Genomic DNA, 21,531 nt, shown 5'->3' with positions numbered 1-21,531 from the left:
CGCATTGGTTGTCTTCACATGTTATCACTATTATTGTTAGTTGGAAGACGGGTATGCCTAAAGCTATAGAGTCATGGAGGCCTTCCAGAGGTCATTTAGTCTTCCTGCTAGATATGCTCTTTGTGGTATGAATTTTGGTGTTATGCAATCTAAGGAACAGCTATTCAATTTTTAAATTCTTCCTGATTTCCAATATCTGTAGGGGACAGTCCTTCCATTAAGCCTTTAGAGCTTTCTTAGGCAGGTCTGAACTTGCAGTTTCAGGAAAAACCAGCAGCTGTTTAGAAAGGTTAAATTTAAGCAACAGTGGCAGCTGTCTGAGAAGAGTGGGGGAAAATTCACTTAAGTGCACAACACCTTTCACTATGACATTCTCTAATTTGAATTTCTATCAATAAATTCCTTCTGCAGAGTTGGCTTAGGACTTCTGAGAAACAACACTGAGCACTCAAAGGAAATGGCAGCACGTGAAAGACCCCTGAATTACAGTAGAATCACATGATCTTAAAATATAAATTTAAGTAGCATGTAAATAGGCCCTTTTATTGTACAATACTAAAATTTAAAAATGTTCTGATCAATTTGAATATAAAAGATATTAAGTCCTCTTCAAAAAAATTAAACAGAATTACCAAATAACCTAGCACTTCCACTTCTGGGTATATACCCAAAATCATTGAAAGCAAGGACTCAAACAGATATCTGCACACCAGTGTTCACAGCAGCATTATTCACAACAGCCAAAAGCTAAAAACAATCCAAAATGTCCATTAAACCCAGTGAACAGATAAACAAACTAGTAATATATATGTACAGTAGAATACTATATAGCTTTAACTGGAGTGAAATTTTGACACATGCTACAACATGAATGAACCTTGAAGAAATGTCAAATAACAGAAATAAGCCAGTCACAAATGGACAAATATTGTATGATACCATTTAAAAAGGTTCCTAGAGTAGCTGAATTCCTAGAGACTGAAAGATTACTGGTTGTTAGGGGCAGAGAGAGGCAAGGAAAGTGTCACTGTTTTAATAAGTAAAGAGTTTCTATTAGGAATTAGAGAAAGTTCTGAAGAGGGATATTAGTAATGGCTGCCCAACAATGTGAATGTCCTTACCACCAGGGTGGTATACACTTAAAAATGGTTAAAATAGGTTCAGGGATTTAGCTCAGTGGTTCCACCGCCTGCCTCGCAAACACAAGGACCCGAGTTCAATCACCGGTACCAAAAAGAATAAAAAATGGCTAAAATGGTAAGGTAAAAAAATGAAGTGAGGGCCAGGGATTTAGCTCAGAGGTACCACGCCTGTCTCGCAAGCACAAGGTCCTGAGTTCGATCCCCAGTACAGAAAAAAAGAAAAAAGAAAGAAAGAAAAGAAATGAGTACCACTTTGGTAGTAGAAGAGAATGGAGAAAACAGAGGGGAAGGACTGAGGACTACAGCATCATCCTGGAACCTGATTTGGCAGAAATGGACAAAAAAAAAAGACAATACCTTAGAGACTCATTAAAATTTAATGAGGAAAATTTTAAAATAAAGTATGACACGCTAATAAAATATACATATATTCCCTTTCTAGGTTCAGAATTATCCAAAACTCTTTTTTACCCAAAAAGGAAATCTGTCCTAGAATCTTGTTTCTCAAACTAAGGTGTGTGAAGAGTCTCTACCAAAATCCTGGGCTCCACTCCATTGAGTTTTGTGCATACAAAGAATCTGGAACCCATGCTTTAGAGAGATAAAAGTAAGTATGAAAAGTACCTTTTAGGTACAAATTTCCAATGATGAATGTTATTATATTGTATAACTAAAAGTATCTTTTATTCTAAATCATATATAACTATCCTCAATGTATGTTTCATGTATCTGGAAATCCACCCTTGGGCTGGGGATTTAGCTCAGTGGTTTCGCCACCTGCTACACAAGCCCAAGGACCCAAGTTCAATCCCTGGTACAAAAAAAAAAAGAAAAAAAGATAAATGGAAATCCACCCTCAGTACAGTATTAAAATTTAGGGGGCAGGGGGCGGGGATTTAGCTAAGTGGTTCCGTCGCTGGCAGGCAGGCGCAAGGACCCAAGTTCGATCCCTTTTTTTTTTTTTTTGATACCAGGGATTGAACTCAGGACCTTTCACTTGCTGGGCAGGTGCCAGAACCACTGAGCTAAATCCCCAGCCCCAGTATTAAAATTTATAATCACATCTGTAACTTAAAGACTTTCTTGTCACTTTGTCATGCAAAGAAAAAAGATTAAAGACATTTTTCAAATTTCCCCACCCACAATTTGGGGGTTACTGGTGATTGAACTCAGGGCCTTTGCACTGAATGACATGCCCAGGCCTTTTATATATTTTTTATTTCAAAATAGGGTCTTGTGCTGGGCATAGTGGTGCACACCTGTAATCCCAGCACTCAGGAGGATGAGGCAGGAAGATTAACACCAGTTTGAGGCCAGCTTAGGCTACATTGTGAGTTTTTTTGTTTGTTTTTTTTAATTTATACATTAATTGGTACATTTTAGGTATACATTTACATTTATCATTGGGTGTTTGTACCTGAACATGATATATCTTACTTCTTATTTTTTTCCCTATTACCTATGCGCCCTTCACCCCCACCACCCTTCCCTATTTACACAGACTGTTTCCAATTTTTTTTTCTTTCTCATAATTTTTCCTTTCCTTTCTTCCCTTTCCCCTTCCTACATTGTGAGTTTAAGACCAACGTGAACTACACAGCAAGACCCTGTCTCAAAAAAAAAAGGTAAAGTCTTGCTAAATCATTAAGTTGCACAGGTTGGGCTTCAACTTATGATCCTCCTGCCTCAGGCTCCTAAAGTGAGACATGCACCATCATACCAGTTCATATATACAATTTTTCAAATGGTAATCTTTAAATGATAACTAATGAGGCATTAAAATGTTTTATTTTAACTACTAACTCTCAAAAATAACCTTCTGAGCCAGGCGCACATGCCTATAATTCTCCACTCCCACCTCCCCCAGCTGCTGAAGAGGCTGAGGCAGGAGGATCAAAAGTTTTAGGCCAGAGCCTGGGATTTAACTCAGTGGTTCCCACGCCTGCCTCAAAAGCACAAGGACCCAAGTTCAATCCCCAGGACCAAAAAAAAAGTTTGAGGCCAGCCTGGGCAACTTATCAAGACCCTGTTTCAAAATTTTTTAAAAAAGAGTAGAGGGCTGGGGATTTAGCTCAGTGGTTCTGGCGCCTTCCGTGAAAGTGCAAGGTCCCAAGTTCGATCCCTGGTACCAAAAAAATAATAATAATAAATAAATAAAAAGGAGTGGAGACATGGCTTGATGGGAGGGCATCCCTGGGTTCAATCTTCAGTATTAAAAAAATTTTTTTAACTGCATGCAATTATTGTAACATTCTAATTACCTGGAAATATCCCCCCAGTACCATTCTGCATCTTGAAGAGGAATGGAACTGTCCTTCATTCCATTTGTAGTTGCTGAAATCATTGGCTTAGGTGGCTTTGGTGGAAGAGCTATAAGAGAAAAGAATATTATTTTCTACATGTAAATTATTTGTTTTCTAATTTCCTCAGCCAGGAGCTCCTCATTAACCAATGTACATTAAGATTCAAATAATTATCAAAATGTTATTTTATGTTTAATTTTAGCCAAAGAAGTCCTTTTGAAACACTTCCAGTAACTGCCTGAAAAGTAAAAATTTCAAACTGTTTAGGTTTTTTCCACCTTGTAAAATACTGACTTTTAATTCAGCAAAACTTCATTGTCTCAAAAGACAACACAAAGCCCCCTCCTAAACAATTCATTCCAAAAGCTATTAAATGACAAATGTAGATGAGGAATATTCTCTACCTCTGGGGGAGAGGTATATGCTGGTAATTTGGAAAAAAGTAGCTTCAGGTATTCTTAAACCCCCGCCCCAGAAGAAAAGGAACTATAGATAGGTGTGCTAATTTCCCTGACTAGTAATCATTTCATTATGTATATGTGTATCAAGATTGGTAAATCGAACATCATGTTGTCTATGTGGAGAGTTAAGTGACCAGAAAGCCTCCATTTGCCCTGTACCGGAGTCACAGTACTGTTTTCTCAGAAGAGCTGTTTTAGAAGCCTGCAACTTATGTCATCCTTCCCAACACCCATCTCTCTGTGTCCTTGGGTCCAAGCCATTCCTTCCCACCAGCCCATATTTTTCCCTTTAAAAACACCACCACATAAAAAAATGAATAAATAAAATAAAATAAAATAAAAACACCACCACCCCTCCCAGGCACAGCCCCCTGCCCCAGTCTCTCTCCACAGTGTGCTTTGATCTAAATAAATCCTGTCTTCATCTTTACTCTTGTCTTGGTAAATACTTTTACCACTCACATCACCAGCCACTGCAACAGTCTCACATGGAATATACTTTATTTTTTAAATTAATTTATTAGAGGGCCAGGGATTTAGCTCAGTGGTACTCCACCTGCCTCACAAGCACAAGGTACTGAGTTTGATCCCCGGTACCAAAAAAAAATCTCTAAATTAATTTATTAGTACATGTTGGCAGTATATAATGTGTACTATATATATATATTTTGAAAGACCACTCATTAAGTAGAACTGGGCAACATAAAGGTAGGAATATTCTGGCATCAGGGCCAGAGCAGATGAGAGACTGTCCACACAAAAGGCTGCGACACAGCAGATCTTGGACCTTGCATGGGAAGAAGAGGAAGCCCTCCCTGGAGCAGCCTCCCGCAGTACTGAAGCTGAGGAAAGGAAGAAGGGCTGTGGCCCAGGGCTGGGGAGAGAAGGGACTGGTGACACCGAGTGTTGGAGCCCAAGTGGATGAAAACACAATACTCAGGGCCGGGGGTACAGGTCAGTGAAGAGCACATGCTTGACACGAGCAAGGTCCTGGGTTCAATCCCGCAAAAAAACAACAACAAATGAACAAAAGAAACAGACTCAATTCTCAGAGGGAGGTAACTTGATGCACTGGGCAGAGCCAAATAGGAGTGAAAAGGATTTCTACTTGAGCAAGGTTTGGAGAATAGCAGGGGGAATGAAATAACAGTGGTCAGAGACTGGGTACCTACTGATAGATTAAGTAATCTATGAAAATAATGAAATCAGTATAAAAATGAGACAGATTTCTAATAGTCTTATAAAAGAAGTTACAAATATGAAAAAATGAAAAATAGAATCAACCCTCTGATATAAAGCTGGAATTTCTGCCAAGGATTTAGCTCAGTGGCACCACGCCTGCCTTGCAAGCACAGGTCCTGAGTTCGATCCCCAGTACCACAAAAATAAAACAAAACAAAGCTGGAATTTCTGAACTGAGGAATTTCTATATGTAGATATAAGCACAGTGGCATAAAACTACAGTCCCAGAATGCCCAGAGGCGGGTGTGAGAGTCGGTTGGGGGTCGCTTCCAGGATCCTGAAAGAAGCTGGGGTCCGACGGCTCCTCAAGAGTTATTGATCAATGAAATGGCAGAGAATGGAAAAAACTGTGACCAGAGACATGTAGCAATGAACAAAGAACAACACAATGGAAATTTCACAGACCCCTCTTCAATGAATGAAAAGAGGAGGAGGGACTGGGAAGAAAGACAGAATATTGTCCTGTGGGGACAACCACTCATTACCTTGCAGTATTCTTCTCTGGAAATCCTTGTAATCTTAAAGGAATGGACCTCAAAATTATGGCATTGTCAAAGCATTGTGGTGTCCTTTTTACTGCTGCTTGCTGTGCTTATAGCTACGAATTATGTTGAAGGCGCACATAAACAGTACGTGCAGCGCATAGAGCAACAATTTCTTCTGTATGCCTACTGGATAGGCTTGGGAATTTGTATTCTGTGGGGCTTGGAACAGGGCTGCACAATTTTCTAGTTTATCTGGGCCTACACATAGCTTCAGCTACATTAGCTGCTTATGAGTACAATTCAGTTTATTTCCCTGAACCACCCTATCCTGATCAGATTATTTGTCCAGATGAAGAGGGCATGGAAGGAACCATTTCCTTGTGGAGTATCATCTTGTAAGACAGGATTGAGGCCTACACATGAGGTATTGGTATAGCAATCGGAGAGCTGCCTCCATATTTCATGCCCAGGGCAGCTCTCCTCTCAGGCACTGAACCTGATGATGAAAAGTATCAGGAATTTGAAGAGATGCTGGAACATGCAGAGTCTGCACAGGACTTTCCCTCACAAGCTAAACTGGCAGTTCAGAGACTCCTACAGAAGGGTTGGATTTTTTGGAATATTGGCCTGTGCTTCTATTCCAAATCCTCTATTTGATCTTGCTGGGATAACATGTGGACATTTTCTTGTACCTTTTTGGACCTTCTATGGTGCAACCCTGATTGGAAAAGCAATAATTAAAATGCATATCCAGAAAATCTTTGTTATTATAACATTCAGCAAGTACATTGTGGAGCAGATGGTGGCTTTCATTGGTGCTGTCCCCAGCATAGGTCCATCTCTGCAGAAGCCCTTCCAGGAATACCTCGAGGCCAGCGGCAGAAGCTGCACCATAGGAGCAAGGCAGGTGTGCCTCAAGGAGAAAACTGGCTACCTGGATGTTTGAGAAGTTGGTGGTTGTAATGGTGTGTTACTTTATCCTCTCTATCATTAACTCCATGGTGTAGACCTATGCCAAATGAATTCAGCCACAGCTGAACTCAGAGGAGGAAACTAAGCAAAAAGCCGTTTTTAACTGCAGCAGTTGTAGTGGACGGGTTCTGCCTCAAATTGGGAGGACTCCACATCAGGAAGGAAAATTCCCTTTTCCAATTGGTATCAATTTTAAAGACGTCCTGAAAGCAGGTTAGTCCCTGTTTTGCACTGACACGCTTTTCCTGTGTGTGTTAAGGTGAGGTGTCCACCTCGGTTAAACCCACCTTGTGTTTCATTAGGCTGGAGTATGATGTTCAGCCACAAACTTACCAGAAACTGGCCTTCTGTTACTTTCAAAAGGCCCATGTAGTATAATTAGAGAATTCCTGCCGCACCAAAGGTTCCTAAGTATGTTAAATATGTCAAGCTTTTTAGGCTTGTCACAAATGATCGCTTTGTTTTTCTAACTCATCAAAATGTACATAAGTTCTATAGACTGGATAACAGTCTTACATGTCTATCATGGTATAATTTCATATGCCATCCTGCCCAGTCCTTCCCCTTCCACCCTCAGAAAAAGGCCATTTTAGATGCATTGCACACCCTCTGGGGAAATTTATCTTTAAATTCTGAGACAGTATAAGGAAAATCTGGTTGGTGTCTCATGAATGAGCTGACATCATTTTTTATTCGTGTATTTAGAACGAAGTCATGAAAAAACTTTATAAAGACATCTTTGATCATTCCAAAAAAATAGACTACAGTCCCACACTCTGGGAGGGTAAGGCAGGAGGACTACAAGTTCAAGTTCTACGTGGTCAACTTAATGACTTAGCAAAACTTTGTCTCAAAATTAAAAGGGGCTAAAGACATCCAAGTTCAATCCTTCATACCCAAAAAAAGAAAGATATAAATGCCTGTATATAGAGGAAATATACATACATTCCCTAACTCTGTTCTCTGAGAGGTCCTGGGAACAATACATACATACATACACACATACATACATACATAATACATACACATACATACATACAAACATACATACAGCACCCGCCCAAATCTTTGTTTCTAATATCATTCTCTACTAAAAGAAACCAAAGCTTTTGGAGAAACAATGGATTCTAGGGATGGTAACTGATAAATTGATGAGTACTTATTTTACTGATACTGGAATAAAGACATACTATATGGTGCCTTTAGTTCTAGTAGATGTCATTAAGGATTCATTTTACAATTCAGAAAAGGCCTTTGATATAGAAGCTTTTGTAGACTTAACTTGCAGTGAACATGTTCTGTTTTGAGCTTATGGAGGCCCTAATCACTTTTCATTTGGCTTACTGAAGAAAACCCCTAACTTTTTTCTTTCTCTGCTTAGTTCACTCTTGATCTTTCAGAGATAGATACTTTTGGGGAAAGGGGTGCTGGAGATTGAACCCAGGGCCTTCATACTGAGCTACATGCCCAGCCTCTCAGTCAGCCTCCCTACCCTTTATTTTTGAGATGAGATCTCACTAAATTGCCCAGGCTGGGCTCAAACTTTTTTTTTTTTTTTTTGAGACAGGGTCTTGCTATGTAGTTCAGGTTGGCGTTGAATTCACTACATGATGAGCTCAAGACCCACCTGAACTACATAGCAAGATCCTGTCTCAAAAAAAGCACATGAAAATACGCTCAATATCATAAACCATCAGATATCTGCAAATTAAACCACAATGTAATAACGCCTCACAACCACCATGATAATTATAATTTAAAAAACAGATAAACTAGGCATGGTGGTGCATGCTTATGATCCCAACACTCAGAGGCTGAGGCAGGAGGATCATCTTGAGTTCAAGGCCAGCCTGTACTACACAGTGAAACCTCATCTCAAAAAGCCAAAAACAAACAAAATATTATTCATCAATAAAAGAGAGTGAAGTACTGATATATGGTAAAACATGGATGAACCTGAAAAGACTGAGATAACAGAATAGGGCATGACAAAGCTGGGGAAGTAGGTGTGCTCTGTTAATTTCAAACACATGTGTAGAACAGTTCCCAAAGTCCTACATGTGGACTTCTCATAGTAGGTTTTCAATAGAATGGCCTAGACCGGATGTCAGCCTGAGGTGTGGGATCTTCTCAGGACCCGTATGTGGCAGTTCTCGCAGGTTTCCTTGAGACTTGGACAGCATAAAGAGGCATCAAAAGACAAACAGTGGACCCTTGACTTACAAACTCCATCGGTTCTGAGGGCTGCTTGTAACTAAGTCAATACAGCTGAGAATGGATGTTTACCTGGGTACACGCTATAGATAACAAGAGGCAAATGAATCTTCCATTAACCTAATTAACCCAAGTCATTTGTATGTCAGGCTGGTGGTAACTGGAGGGTCCACTGAACTTGCTATCCTGGCTTTCCTCGTGATAGCCCACACTGTCTTCTCCAAGATGTTCTTTTATCTTGCTTTTTCCTCTTTTATTCAACCCAAGCTTGCTCTGCAGAGCCAGTTTCTGCCCCACTCTTACTTTCTCTAATAAACTTTGTTACTGTTTTTTTGCTCATTTTGTTCAATTCTTTGTTCAAGACAGAAGAACCTGGAACCTAACTCCAGAGCGAGAGGCAAGCAACCCAGTAACATTTAGTTGGTGAGCCACTTTTAGAAGCTACCCGATAACAATTATGCTAAGTGAAGAAGCCAGTCATGAAAAATGATATATTATGAGACCCTTACCCAGAACAAGCAAATTTATACAAAAAAAAGTAGATCAATGAATGTCTAAAATGAGGGGTTAAGGGGGAACAGGGAGAGACTTTGGATGTATTAATGTATGCAGGATTTCTTTCAGGGTAATGAAAATGTTTCAAAATCCACTGTTGCTTGCAAAATCAAATAAGAGTTGCACAACTCTGTGAGTACAAGAGGTTATCAAAAAACAGTGTGTTTTCAAGACAGATTATGTAAAGGTGCAAATTTCCAATGATGAATGTCATTATATTGTATACCTAAAATGTACCAATGATTAGAATGAATAACCGATAATGCAAAACAGGAAGAAAAGGTCCAAAGGGGTAGGAGTAGTGGGAGGGGCATGGGAAAGGAAAGAAGGGAAAGGAAAAATGCTGAGAAATGGAAAAAATGGAAATAAAGTCTTTGTAAATAGGGAAAGGTAGAGGGGGTGAAGGGAGGGCTAGGAATGGGGAAAAAATAAGAACCAAGATGCATTATGTAAAGGTACAATTCCCAAAGAGAAATGTAATTGTGTTGTATACCTACAATGTACCAATAAAAGAATTTAACAAAGAAAGTGTTTAAATTTTTTAAATTTATTACAATAAAAGGCACATTGTCATTAATCCCCCTCAAACACTGCCCCCTCACTTCACACTTACCCCAATGTTCTTGCCACTTTCTGAAGCAGTTCTGGAGGTCCTTTTTCATGAGTGTCTTTAGAGTTGCGTTTAGTTGCACTGAGGTGGCTGACTTAATGATGTCCTGAACCGATTCACAATGTCTATCTCTCATGGTAATTTTGACTTTGGGGAAGAACCACAAGTCCAACTTTGTTAGATCCAGTCAATAAAATGGATAAGGATACACTGTAATGTTTAAGAACCTGCCTTTCCATTGGATGGCACTTGGTGGGAGCATTCACCCAAATTTTTTTTATTATACCTTGTAAACATGAAAGAGGACTTCCAGATCTGCTTCAGAAAGTGGCAATAACAAGGTAACAAAAGCAAAGCAGGAGGCATCACAATCCTGGACTTGAAGTTATATTACAAAACTACAATGATAAAAACAGCATGGTACTGGCACAAAAACAAGCATGAGGATCAATGGAACTGAACAGAGGTTTCAGAAACAACCCCAAGGTCAGTCAACTATTTGATCTTTGACAAAGGGGCCTAAAAACATACACTGAAAGACAGCCTCTCTAATTCATGGTGTTGGGAAAACTGGCTATCCACATACAGAAGATTGATTCTAGACTCATATTTCTCATCACGTACTAAATTTAAATCAAAATGGATCAAAAATTAACCTGCTGGAAGATAAAATATTCCTGAAGTCACAAGTGTAGTAAAGGACTTTCTAAAAAGAATCCTAGTTGCACAGGAAATAGTCCTGAGAAGCAACAAATGGGATCATATCAAATTGAAAAAGCTTCTGCACAGCAAAAGAGACAATCAACAGAGTGAAAAGAAAACCTACAGAATGGGAAAAAAAATTGCCAGCTATTCCTCAAACAGAGGAATAGCTATTAGCCAGAATATATAAAGAAGTCGAAAAAATTAGACCCCCCCCAAATAAAAGACCCAATCCAAAAATGGACAAGTGAGATGAACAGAAACTTCACAGAAGTATGAAGGGCCAACAAATACATGAAAAAATGTTCAACATCACTGGCCATTATAGACATGCAAATTAAAACAACACTGAGATTCCATCTTACCCCAGAAAGAACAGATTAGCAAGAAATGCTGGTGAGGCTTTGAGAAAAAAGAAACACTTCTATATTGTTGGTGGGAATGTAAACTAGTACGACCACTATGGAAATCAGTATGAAGATCCCTCAAAAAACTAAAACTAGAGGGCCGCGGATTCAGCTCAGTGGCGCCACACCTTCCTTGCAAGTGCAAGGTTCTAAGTTTGATCCCCAGTACCAAAAAAAAAAAACCTAAAAACTGAAACTAGAAATTCCATTTGACCCACCTATTCCTGTTAGGTATCTTCCCAAAAGATTTAAAGACACATTAAGCAGGCATAGTAGCACACACCAGTAATCCCAACACTTGGGAAGCTGAGGCAAGAGGATCACCATGAGTTTGAGGCCAGCTTGGGCTACACAGTGAGTTCAGGGTCAGCCTGGACTACACAGCAAGACCTTGTCTCAAAACAAACAAACAAACTATATATATAGTTTTATATACATATATATATATATGTATATAAAAGACATATTACACTGATACATGCATACTCATGTTTATAGCAGCATAATGCTTAATCTTGGAGGTAGCCTGTATGTCCATCAACAGATGAATGGATAAACATAATCTGGTATTTACACAGAATGGAGTACTACTCTGCCATAAAAAAAGATAAGCTTGAGTCATTTGTACAAAAATGGATGCACATGGAGACCATAATGTTGAGTGAAATACATTAGATACACAAGCTTAAATATGGCACAGTTCCTCTTTTACTACACTTGATCTTAGCCAAAAGGCCGAGAAGCGATCATAGTTCCTCTTTTATGAGAAACTCAAATTATAAAGAACAAAATAAAGGATAATGGGAAATAGGGAGATGAAGGAAAGGGGAAAGAGGGGAGGTAAAGGAGATTTAAAAAGGATATAACAGACTCTGCCTTAGAGCCAGCCAACTATGGACTGAAACCTCTACAAAATGTAAGCCAAATAAACTTTTCCTCCTTTAACATATGGGTGTAGAGTATTTTGTCTAATGTAACTAAAACAGAATTTATATCAGAGAAGGGGGATTGTTGCTGTGATATTAACTGGCCAGGTGGCTCAAGAGACTTTGGAATCGGCTTGTGAGAAAGAGATTAGTTATGAAAGGTTTGGAGATGCCCCCTGAAAAAGTAGAGCTGGAATGCCTTAGGCTGTAATTCATGGGAGATTCTGGTCAGGGCTCAGAAGACCAGAAAACTGATGGAAATGCTACTGGTAAAGACCAGGCTTGGGAGGTTTCTGCTTGGAAGGACTGTATTGGCTGTAGGACTCTGGACAGTGTGTATTATAGCTTGTTAGAAAATTTGTCTGCAGTTTGCTGATGTCCAGAGACTGTGCCTGAGACTGAGATTAAGGGTGATAGACTCATTAATCTGACAGAAGAAATTTCAAGGCAATCTAGGGTTGAGGCAGTGAGTGACATGGCTTCTATTTTAGTCAGATTTATGTTGAGAATCAAGAGCAAAGAGCCCAGCAGAATGATTTAAAACTTTGATTTGGCCAGAAACAATGCTCCAGTAAAGCTGTGGACCACAAAGATAGAGGAGAGGAGATCTTGATTGCTGAGAAGAAATAGAATAGAAAAGATGGCTTGATGACATCACAAGAAACATCAAGACTTCACCCTCTGCAGCCTCAAAATTGCAAAAGTGAAAGACTCTGCTTTGTGACGAGAACCACAGAGCACCACATTCCAGAACAGTGGTGGCCTAGGGAAGTTGTTCCTTAGGATTTGGTTCATTGGCACTTGACCAGTAAAGCCAAGAGAGAAGAAAGCCTGGCTACTGCTCCAGCTGGCAGAAGATTTTGGTGTCATCCATATTATACTGGTTTTAGGTACATGCAGAATGGAAGAGTTGTGAGGTCAAGAAGGCTTCCATCCAGATTTCAAAAGAAGGCCTGGGAGGGCAGGCATTGTTCTCCTGAGAGGACAGTGCGTGAAGTTCTGAGTGTGGAGCTGAAGGACCAGTGGAGACCCCAGAAGCGCAGTGAAGCCAGGAACATGTATGGTCTGAGACAAATTGCAAGGAGGGAGCAGAGCTGGCCCCAGACAAAATCCATGGAAGCTACAACCACTAGCAGTGCTGTAGGGGAACAGCCACCCATGCCCTTTAGAGATAACAACTTTCAACAGATTGTCGGGAATGCTGAAAGTGAAACTGAGGGATTTAATGTTTGCCCTGCTCAATTTCAGACTTGCTTTAGTCCCATTCCTTTGTATCTCCCCATTTGTACCTTTTGGAATGAAAATGTCTATCTTATGCCATTGCATGTTGGAAGTGTTTAACTTTCTTTTCATTTGTACAGGGGCTAAGAATTTGCCTTAAATCTCAGGAGACTTTGGACTTGGACTTTTCAGCAATGCCGAAACTCTTAGAACTTTGGCAACTCTTGGAGATGGACTAAATCCCCTTTGCATTAAGGGTTGTTCATAAGTCTCTGCCGTGCCAGGTTTGGGATGTTATGGCTTTTGTCCAGATGTCCCCCAAATCCTCATAGGTGGCAGGATCATTTTTCAGAAGTGGCTGGATCTAGAATGTATCACACTGGGATGGATTAATGTTGCAATGCTAGAATCAAGGGCTCTAGGATTAAGGGTGTGAGTGCTTCCCACCCTAAGTAGTCTGAATAAGATAAAAGATACAGAAAAATGCTGTTAAGATTCCTTGTTTCTTTTGCTATTTTTGCCTGCCACTCTGCCTTGGAGCCAGGCAAATATGGACTAAAAGCTCTACAAAATGTAAGTCAAACAAACCTTTCCTCCCTTAACTTGTGGGTTTTGGGTATTTTGTCTCAGCAATGAGAAAACTAAAAAGGTAACACAGATACTAGTTACTCAATAGAGACACTACCTTGAGCATTCCAAGTTTGGAGTGTTCTGAAATAACCCTTTCAGAACATTCTTTTTACATGCCCAATAATCTGCAAATGAATTTCCAGAATATGTTTACCCACAATAACTTTGTAAAAATGTGCTATAAAATATGTAATAATGGATTCATGTCTTTACATGATTAATTTATTCAACTAATTAACTGATTTTTGTAGTCACTATATGCGAGACCTTCTATTGTGTCAGTCATCAGTTGTCTTTATCCTGTATCCTACAATGGAAAGATAATAAATACATAGAGAATAAAAAAGTAATCTTCTGGGGCCGAGGATTTAGCTCAGTGGTGCCGCTGCCTGCCTCGCTGCCTGCCTCGCAAGCGCAAGGATCAGAGTTTGATCCTCGGTACCAAAAAAAAAAGTAATCTTCTGAGTAAAATATCTATAAAACATTGTCCAAGCATTGATGTAGGAGTCATCCATTCCACTGTAAATTAGATGAAGACTAGTAGCCATATACTCTAAACTGCTAGAATCAACTCTAAATGAGGTTGATGGTCTATATGTGTACAAAAATTATTTTAACATCACAGTTTTTACTCCTACCAATGTATATTTTTTAATAAAGCAGAGTGTGATTCACCATATTTTTTTTAAAAAAGGAATTAAGATGTGTTATGCACGTGTACCAACTGCACACAAAGAATGTAAATATTATGTACTGCAAACATGTACTAATAAAAAATTAAATAAACCATGGGCCAGGGATTTAGCTCAGTGGTGCCACACCTGCCTTGGAGACACAAGGTCCTGAGTTTGATCCCTGGTACCTAAATAAATAAAATAAACCAAAAGTGGTAAGAACAATGGCATAAGTACGTTCCAAGTGCAGGGGAATACTCTCAAGGGGGTTAATGGCAATATGCCTTTTTTTTTTTTTTGAGACAGTGTCTTGCTATGTAACCCAGGCTGCCCTCGAACTCACGTGATCCTCCTGCCTCAGCCTCCCCACTGCTAGGACTACAGGAGTGCACCACCATGCCCAGTGGCAATATGCCTTTTACTATAATAAATTTTCTTTAACTTTATTTACTCATACTTTTCAACCACTCCTGGTATTAAAAATCATTGCATTTATACAACGTAAATGGATTATGTGATACGTGAATTATATCTTAAAGCAAGTATTTTTTTAAAAAAAAAATCAAACTTCTGAAATTAACAGATGAGAGCTTTGGTTTTTTTCCAGTTTTTTTTTTTTTTTGAAGACAGAGTATTGCTAGTGCAGGCTGGCCTTGAACTCACTATGTATTCCAGGCTGGCCTCGTAATTCACAGCAATCTTCCTGCCTCAGCTTCCCAAATGCTAGGACTACAAGCCTACGCCATCACACCCGGCCTCACACTTTTTTCAAAATAAGACAAATATCTATTTCTTTGAAAAAGATTTGATGTGACCTAAAAACTAGCTATAATTTGTACTATAACTTTGCTAACTATAGAATTTTTCCACCTACCCACTTAATATAAGGATTAACAGTTTACACTCAAGCTAAATAAAGTACTGTGCTATAGCTCTAAAAGGCACAAGCACAAGGCATTTCTTACATACAAAAGAACAACTCCAGAAGGAAGACGCACAGAAACACATGTAATTATAAACCAGGTGTGTGGCACTTGCCTGTGATCCCAGCTACTGGGGAGGCTGAGGCAGGAAGATCCCAAACTTGAGGCCAGCCTGGGCCACCACATGCATTCACTTTGATATTTTTTAATTTAAAAAAGTATTCAGGGTTAGGCCTCTGTTCTTCCTTAGCTTTCCTACAGGCCCTCTTTTGCTTCATTCATCCCTTAAAATTGTTTTTCTCTCACTCTCTTTTTAACTCTGTACTCTTTATCAACTCCCCTGGCTCCAAATAATACCTTACTGGACCTTTTTTAAACTTCTGCGTGTCCAACAAATGATCTACCATGTATTTATTTGAGAAAATATATTTTCACCACGTAATATGTATAGAACACTGTAAAACACACAGTGCTTCTCATGCTTTGGTACATATGTAACCATAGAGTGCTGTACATGCGGAACATGACTTGCTAAGTCCAGTGAGCCTGAAAATCTCCCAGGTGACACCACTGCTGCTCCTGCAAGCTTTACAAATGTCTCCTTTAGAAAAAGCTTCTATGGGTTAAAAAACAAATTAGGCAGGTAGAGTACAGTAATTAGAATACAGTAGATTAAATAAATACATTAAGTTTTTTGCTCCCTGTATAAGTCACTCCCAGATGGCAATAAAATACACTTTAGGGCCGGGGATTTTTCTCAGTGGCACTGCGCTTGCCTCACAAGCACAAGGTCCTGAGTTCGAGCCACGGTACCAAATAAATGTATAAATAAATAAAATACACTTTAATGGTATAAACACACAATAGCAAAGAGATTAATGGGCCGGGCATGTAGCTCAATGGTGCTGCCACCTGCCTCACAAGTACAAGGTCCTGAGTTCGATCCCTGGTATCAAAAGAAAAAAAGTAACTCAATAGCAAAGAGATTAGAAGAAGGCACAAGTAAAAGCAACAAAACTTTAATATGGGAAAAGCACCAGATGTATTTGACTTGGTAGAGTGCAAAAAAATGAAACCCAAGCTTAAAGGGAGAAGGTCCAACTGGAGGCACAAAATATCTCTGAAGAGAAGATTCAAAGATAGGGACAAAAACAGAACTGGCTGAGAGTCTATTGAAGAAGCAATTAAGACCCTCAGTTCTCCCCAACCTCATCAAACAAACAGGCAACTACCCACCCCCGTTAGACAAAGGCTGCCTGCCAACTCACCGGTTTAGAAAAAAAATTTGAGAGGCTCTGGACTTGAGAATGCCAACGAAAGCTTAAAATAGAGCTGAGCCCTTTACTGAAAATAGCAGAAGTAAGGAAGTCTATCAAACAGGCAGATGCCCAAGTCTCTTTTCTACTGTAACCTGAGTACCCAGTACAGTTCCCAATATCTAATAGAATCTCTAAGTATTTTGTTGAATTTGTAAGGGAACTTCCTGGTATACTAGTCAACCCTAAGTTTATCAAAGCAAACAATCACTTATATCCTTGCCATACTAAGCTTAGTAAAAAGATTAGTATTAATACTTCTCCTTAATGGGGTTGCATAATACCAACTAACATTTACCAAGTACATATTCTATGCCAGGCACTGTTCTAAGTGCTTCACATATATTAACTAATTTAACCCTTGCAACAACCTTATAAAGTAGATACTATTACACCTGTGTTACAAATGCAAAACCAACCACAAAGAGGTTAAGGAACTAGCCTTTGGCCAACCTAGAAGGCTGGAGCTATGAAAAGAACCTAAGCAGTCTTCCTTTATTTCAGAGTCTGTCCTCTTAATCACTTCCCAGATTGTCTCTCATACAGGAATGGATGTTTCTTTTTTTTCTTGAGACGGGGTCTCACTATGTAGCCCCAGCTGGCCTCAAAATTGCAGCAATCCTCCTGCCTCAGCCTCCAGAGTACTGAGATTATGGCATGCACCACCATGCTCACTGGATGTTTCTTTTTTTTTTGGTACCGGGGATCAAACTCGGGTCCTTGTGCTTGCAAGGCAGGCACGGTGCCACTGAGCTAAATCCCCAGCCCCTATATAATGAAGTATTGTTTTTAAGCAAAGAAACCAAATTTATCAATTATAGATTTACTGAAGGGAGCGTATTAAATATTATCCTATCCACAGCTTATGCTGGCATTTGCTTACAGAGAAATTCTATACATGTTTTTTATTAAAACAACTACTATTTCTACATGGTAAACTTAGTTCCTCAAAGTAGTTTATTTTCTAATTCTCCAATAGGGTCTGGTTTTACTTAGCTATCAAAGTAAACTAACTCTAAAACTTATATACTAAGCTTGATGTGAGCACAAAATTTTTTCTTTGCACAAAATGTATTCTCACTTCTTCTAGGTGCTTTGGTTCTTCGCGCTGAAACATCAACTTCCAGAAATACAGCTGCCAGATGAAAACAATGCCAGGGCCCAGCTGGCCCAGGGGTACACACCAGGAACCCCAGCGCCTCAGTAGGCAGAGGCAGGATATAACGCAGTGCTGGGACTGCAAGTACACCGTGAGCCATTCTTCCTTGGATAAAGAGTAAAACCTTTCTTTGAAATTTGTCTGTTTTTGTTTTTTTGAGACAGGGTCTCACTATGTCGTCCAGGCTGGGCTTTGAACTCATAGCAATCTCTTGCCTCAGCCTCACAAGTGCTGGGATTGCAGGTGTACACCACCACAGCCGGCACTTGGATAAACAGTAAAACCTTACATGAAATTCCGTATGTGCAAATTCAGCATATGTTTAGATTAATTTAGGAAGCTTATGTTTAACATAATTAAGCATTATCTAATAAATTTTTTAGGTAATAGAAGATGCTACTTTAAAGCAGACTTATTAAACTGTGATAACTAGGAACACCGAAAATTCAAATTTATTGAACTGGGCATTATAAGCAATTTGAGGTAAAACTTAACATGAAAGCCAGGTGTTGTGGTACAAACCAGTAATTCTAGCATTCTGGAAGGCTGAGACAGGAGGATGGCAAATTCAAGCCAAGCCCAAGCAATTTAGAAACTTGGTGAAACCCTGTCTCGAAATAAAAAAACAAACACACGTATGTACACATACATAAACAAAACACACACACACACACACACACACACACACACAAAAGGCTGGGGATGTAGCTCAGTGCAAAGACCATGGGTTCAATCCCCAACATCAGGAAACAAAAAAAGAAAGAATAGGAATGAGCTCTGAGTTCAACACCCAGCAGCAAAAATGTTATAGCAATGAACTGCTAGAATGCAAAAATCCTGGCCTATGAATCAGAGAGCCTGGGTTCTAGTCCTGGATCTGGTGGAACCAACTGTATAAGCAAATAAGGTTTTGGAGCAAGTGATTGTTTGGGTTCTGGTTTGGGTTTTTCTAGATATTGAGTATCTCTATCTCCCTTTGTTAAATCTACCCTGCTTTCATCGGGTAGGTTAACTCCTCCTCCATGTATACATCTCAGTAAATCAAAGTCTCCAGCTAAGGGATGGGTGCATAATTTGAACAAAGCAAACTGGATCTTTCTAACAGGACTCTGTTTTTTGTTTTTTTGGTACCGGAGGAGATCGAACTCAGGACCTTGCGCTTCCAAGGCAGGTGGTGGCACCACTGAGCTAAATCCCCGGCCCATCCAATAGGACTGTGAATTCTGATTAAAATGATGCAAATGAGAGGGCAGGACTGAAAATTCTAGCTAGGGCAATTAAGCAAGAAAAATAAAAGATACCAAACTTGGAAAGGAAAAAGTAAAAATATATTTGCAGATGGCATGATCCTAAATGATCCCAAACATGATCCTAAACATAGAAAATCCTAAACATGAACCTAAACATAGAAAACCCCAACACATCAAAACAAAACACTGTTAGAGCTAATAAAGTTATAGTTACTACTAAAATAATAGCAAAGCTGTAGTTACAAGATTATCACATAAAAAGCAGTTGTTTCCACAAACCAGCATGAGAAATCTGAAAAGAAATTTAGAAAACAATAATTGTATTTACAACAGCATCCAGAATAAAATACCTAGTAACAAATTTAACCAAGGAGATAAAAAACTTGTATATGGAAAACTACAAAATATTGTGGGAAGAAATTAAAAGACATAAATGAGATGACATCTTATGTCTATGGATTAGAAATTTAATATTACAGGTTCAAATCCAGACCACCACAATAAAGCAAATCTTACAATAAAGTAAGTCGGTGTGTGTCAAAGTTATGTTTATACTATACCATAGTCTACTGAGTGTATAATAGCAATATGTCCAATGTGCATACCTCAATTGATTACTAAAAAGTCTAGTGATCATCTGTGCTTCCAGAGAGTCATTATCTTTGGGGGGGGGGGCGTGAGGCAAGGTCTCCCTTTGTAGTTCAGGCTGGCCTTGAAGTCACTATGTAGCCCAGGCTGGCCTCGAATTCACAGCAATCCTCCTACCTCAGCCTCCCAGGTGCTGGGATTACAGGCATGCACCACTATACCTGGCTTAAGAGTCATTATCTTTTTGCTAGTGGAGGGTTTTGCCCATGGTGATGGCTGCTCACTGATCAGGGTGGTGGCTGCTGAAGGGTAGAGTGGTTATGGTAATGTCTTAAGATAACAATGAACTCCGCCAAGTGGATTGACTCCTGTCATAAAAACTTTCTTAGCCTATGATCCTCGCTGTTTGACTACATTACTCTTGGTAAAACTGGAGTCCATCCTCTCAATTCTTGACACTGCTTTATCAACTAACCTTATATAATGTTATAAATCTGTTGTGTCATTTCAATAACATCCATGGTGTCTTCACCAAGAGTAGATTTTATCTCAAGAAATCACTTTTTTCCTCATTCATAAGTAGCAATTCCTGATCCACTAATGTTTTATTATGAGATTACAGCACCTCAGTCATATCTTCAGGCTCCACTTGTAATTCTAGTTTTCTTGCTATTCCCAACAGTTCTGCAGTTACTTTTTCCACTAAAGTCTCAAGCCCCTCAAAGTCATTCATGAATCCTGGGAAACAACTTCACCCAGACTCTTTTTAATGCTGATGCTTGACTGCCTCCCATAAATCATACATGTACTTAATGGTATCTACAATGGTTAACTCCTTTCCATAAGATTTGCAGTTTACTTTGCCCAGGTCCCTCAGAGGAATCACTATCTACAGCAGTTACACCTTAAAAAGTGCATTTCTTAAATAAGACTTAGAAGTCCAACATCACTTTCTGACTCATGGGTTGCAGAATAAATGCTGTGTTAGCAGGGATAAAAACATTAATCTCAGGCCAGAGATTTAGCTCAGTGGTTCCACAGCCTGCCTCGCCTCGCAAGTGCAAGGTCCCAAGTTCAATCCCTGGTACCAAAAAAAAACCAAAACACAACATTAATCTCATTGAACATTTCCATCAGAGCTCTTGAATGACCAGGAACTGTCAATGTCAGTAGTAATTTTTTTTTTTTTTAATTTTTGGTACCGGGGATCGAACTCGGGTCCTTGAGGTTGCAAGGCAGTCAGTGGAACCACTGAGCTAAATCCCCGGCCCAGTAGTAATATTTTGAAAGTAATATTTTTCTGAGGAATAGGTCTCAATATTTTCAGTAAAACATGCTGTACATGTGCTGTCATCAAGGCTTTCCATTTATAGCACTTTTAGGCAGGGGAGATTTAGCAGAATTCCTAGAGGCTCTTGGTAGTAAATGCATATTAGCCTCTGACAAGAGTCAGCCTGCCCTTTGGAGTTTTGAAGCCAGGTACTGGCTTTTCCCTATAGATATGAAAGTCCTTCCAATAGAAGACTATTTTGTCCAGTGAAAATCCTTTGTTTAGTGTAGCTACCTTCATTTATCTTTGCTAGATCATCTGGATAACTTACAGTACCTTCCAGTCAGTACTTGCTTCATCTCACAGTGTTGTTGTTTTATGTTATAGACACAACTTCTTTCCTTAAACCTCATAAACCAAGCTCTGCTAGCTTCAAATTTTTATTCTGTAGCTTCCTCACCTGTCTCTGCCTTAAGAAAAT

General features: G+C 39.4%; 1 protein-coding gene, 1 non-coding gene and 1 pseudogene across 4 annotated transcripts in view; 1 reads left to right on the top strand and 2 right to left on the bottom strand.

Annotated features, from left to right (window-relative positions):
- Window positions 1-21,531, bottom strand: part of Pik3r3 (phosphoinositide-3-kinase regulatory subunit 3) — a 96,477-nt gene that overhangs the window by 37,501 nt on the left and 37,445 nt on the right. For all 3 annotated transcript variants that reach the window (XM_087214763.1, XM_004872947.4, XM_013068548.3), the window contains exon 2: window positions 3,404-3,512. In XM_087214763.1, coding sequence (XP_087070889.1) covers window positions 3,404-3,486 — 83 coding nt within the window. In that variant the 5' untranslated portion in view covers window positions 3,487-3,512. The remainder of the gene's footprint in view (window positions 1-3,403; window positions 3,513-21,531) is intronic.
- Window positions 4,931-6,706, top strand: LOC101698118 (vacuole membrane protein 1 pseudogene; annotated as a pseudogene).
- Window positions 11,657-11,840, bottom strand: LOC147827322 (U2 spliceosomal RNA). The gene has a single exon (XR_015452674.1). It is a non-coding gene; the product is annotated as a U2 spliceosomal RNA (small nuclear RNA).

Source organism: Heterocephalus glaber, unplaced genomic scaffold (assembly GCF_053883595.1).
Source record: "Heterocephalus glaber isolate CG9 unplaced genomic scaffold, H.glaber_assembly_v1.0 deba00001451, whole genome shotgun sequence".
NCBI classification, from domain to species: Eukaryota; Metazoa; Chordata; class Mammalia; order Rodentia; family Bathyergidae; genus Heterocephalus; species Heterocephalus glaber.
This window is presented reverse-complemented; position numbering and strand designations above follow the sequence as displayed.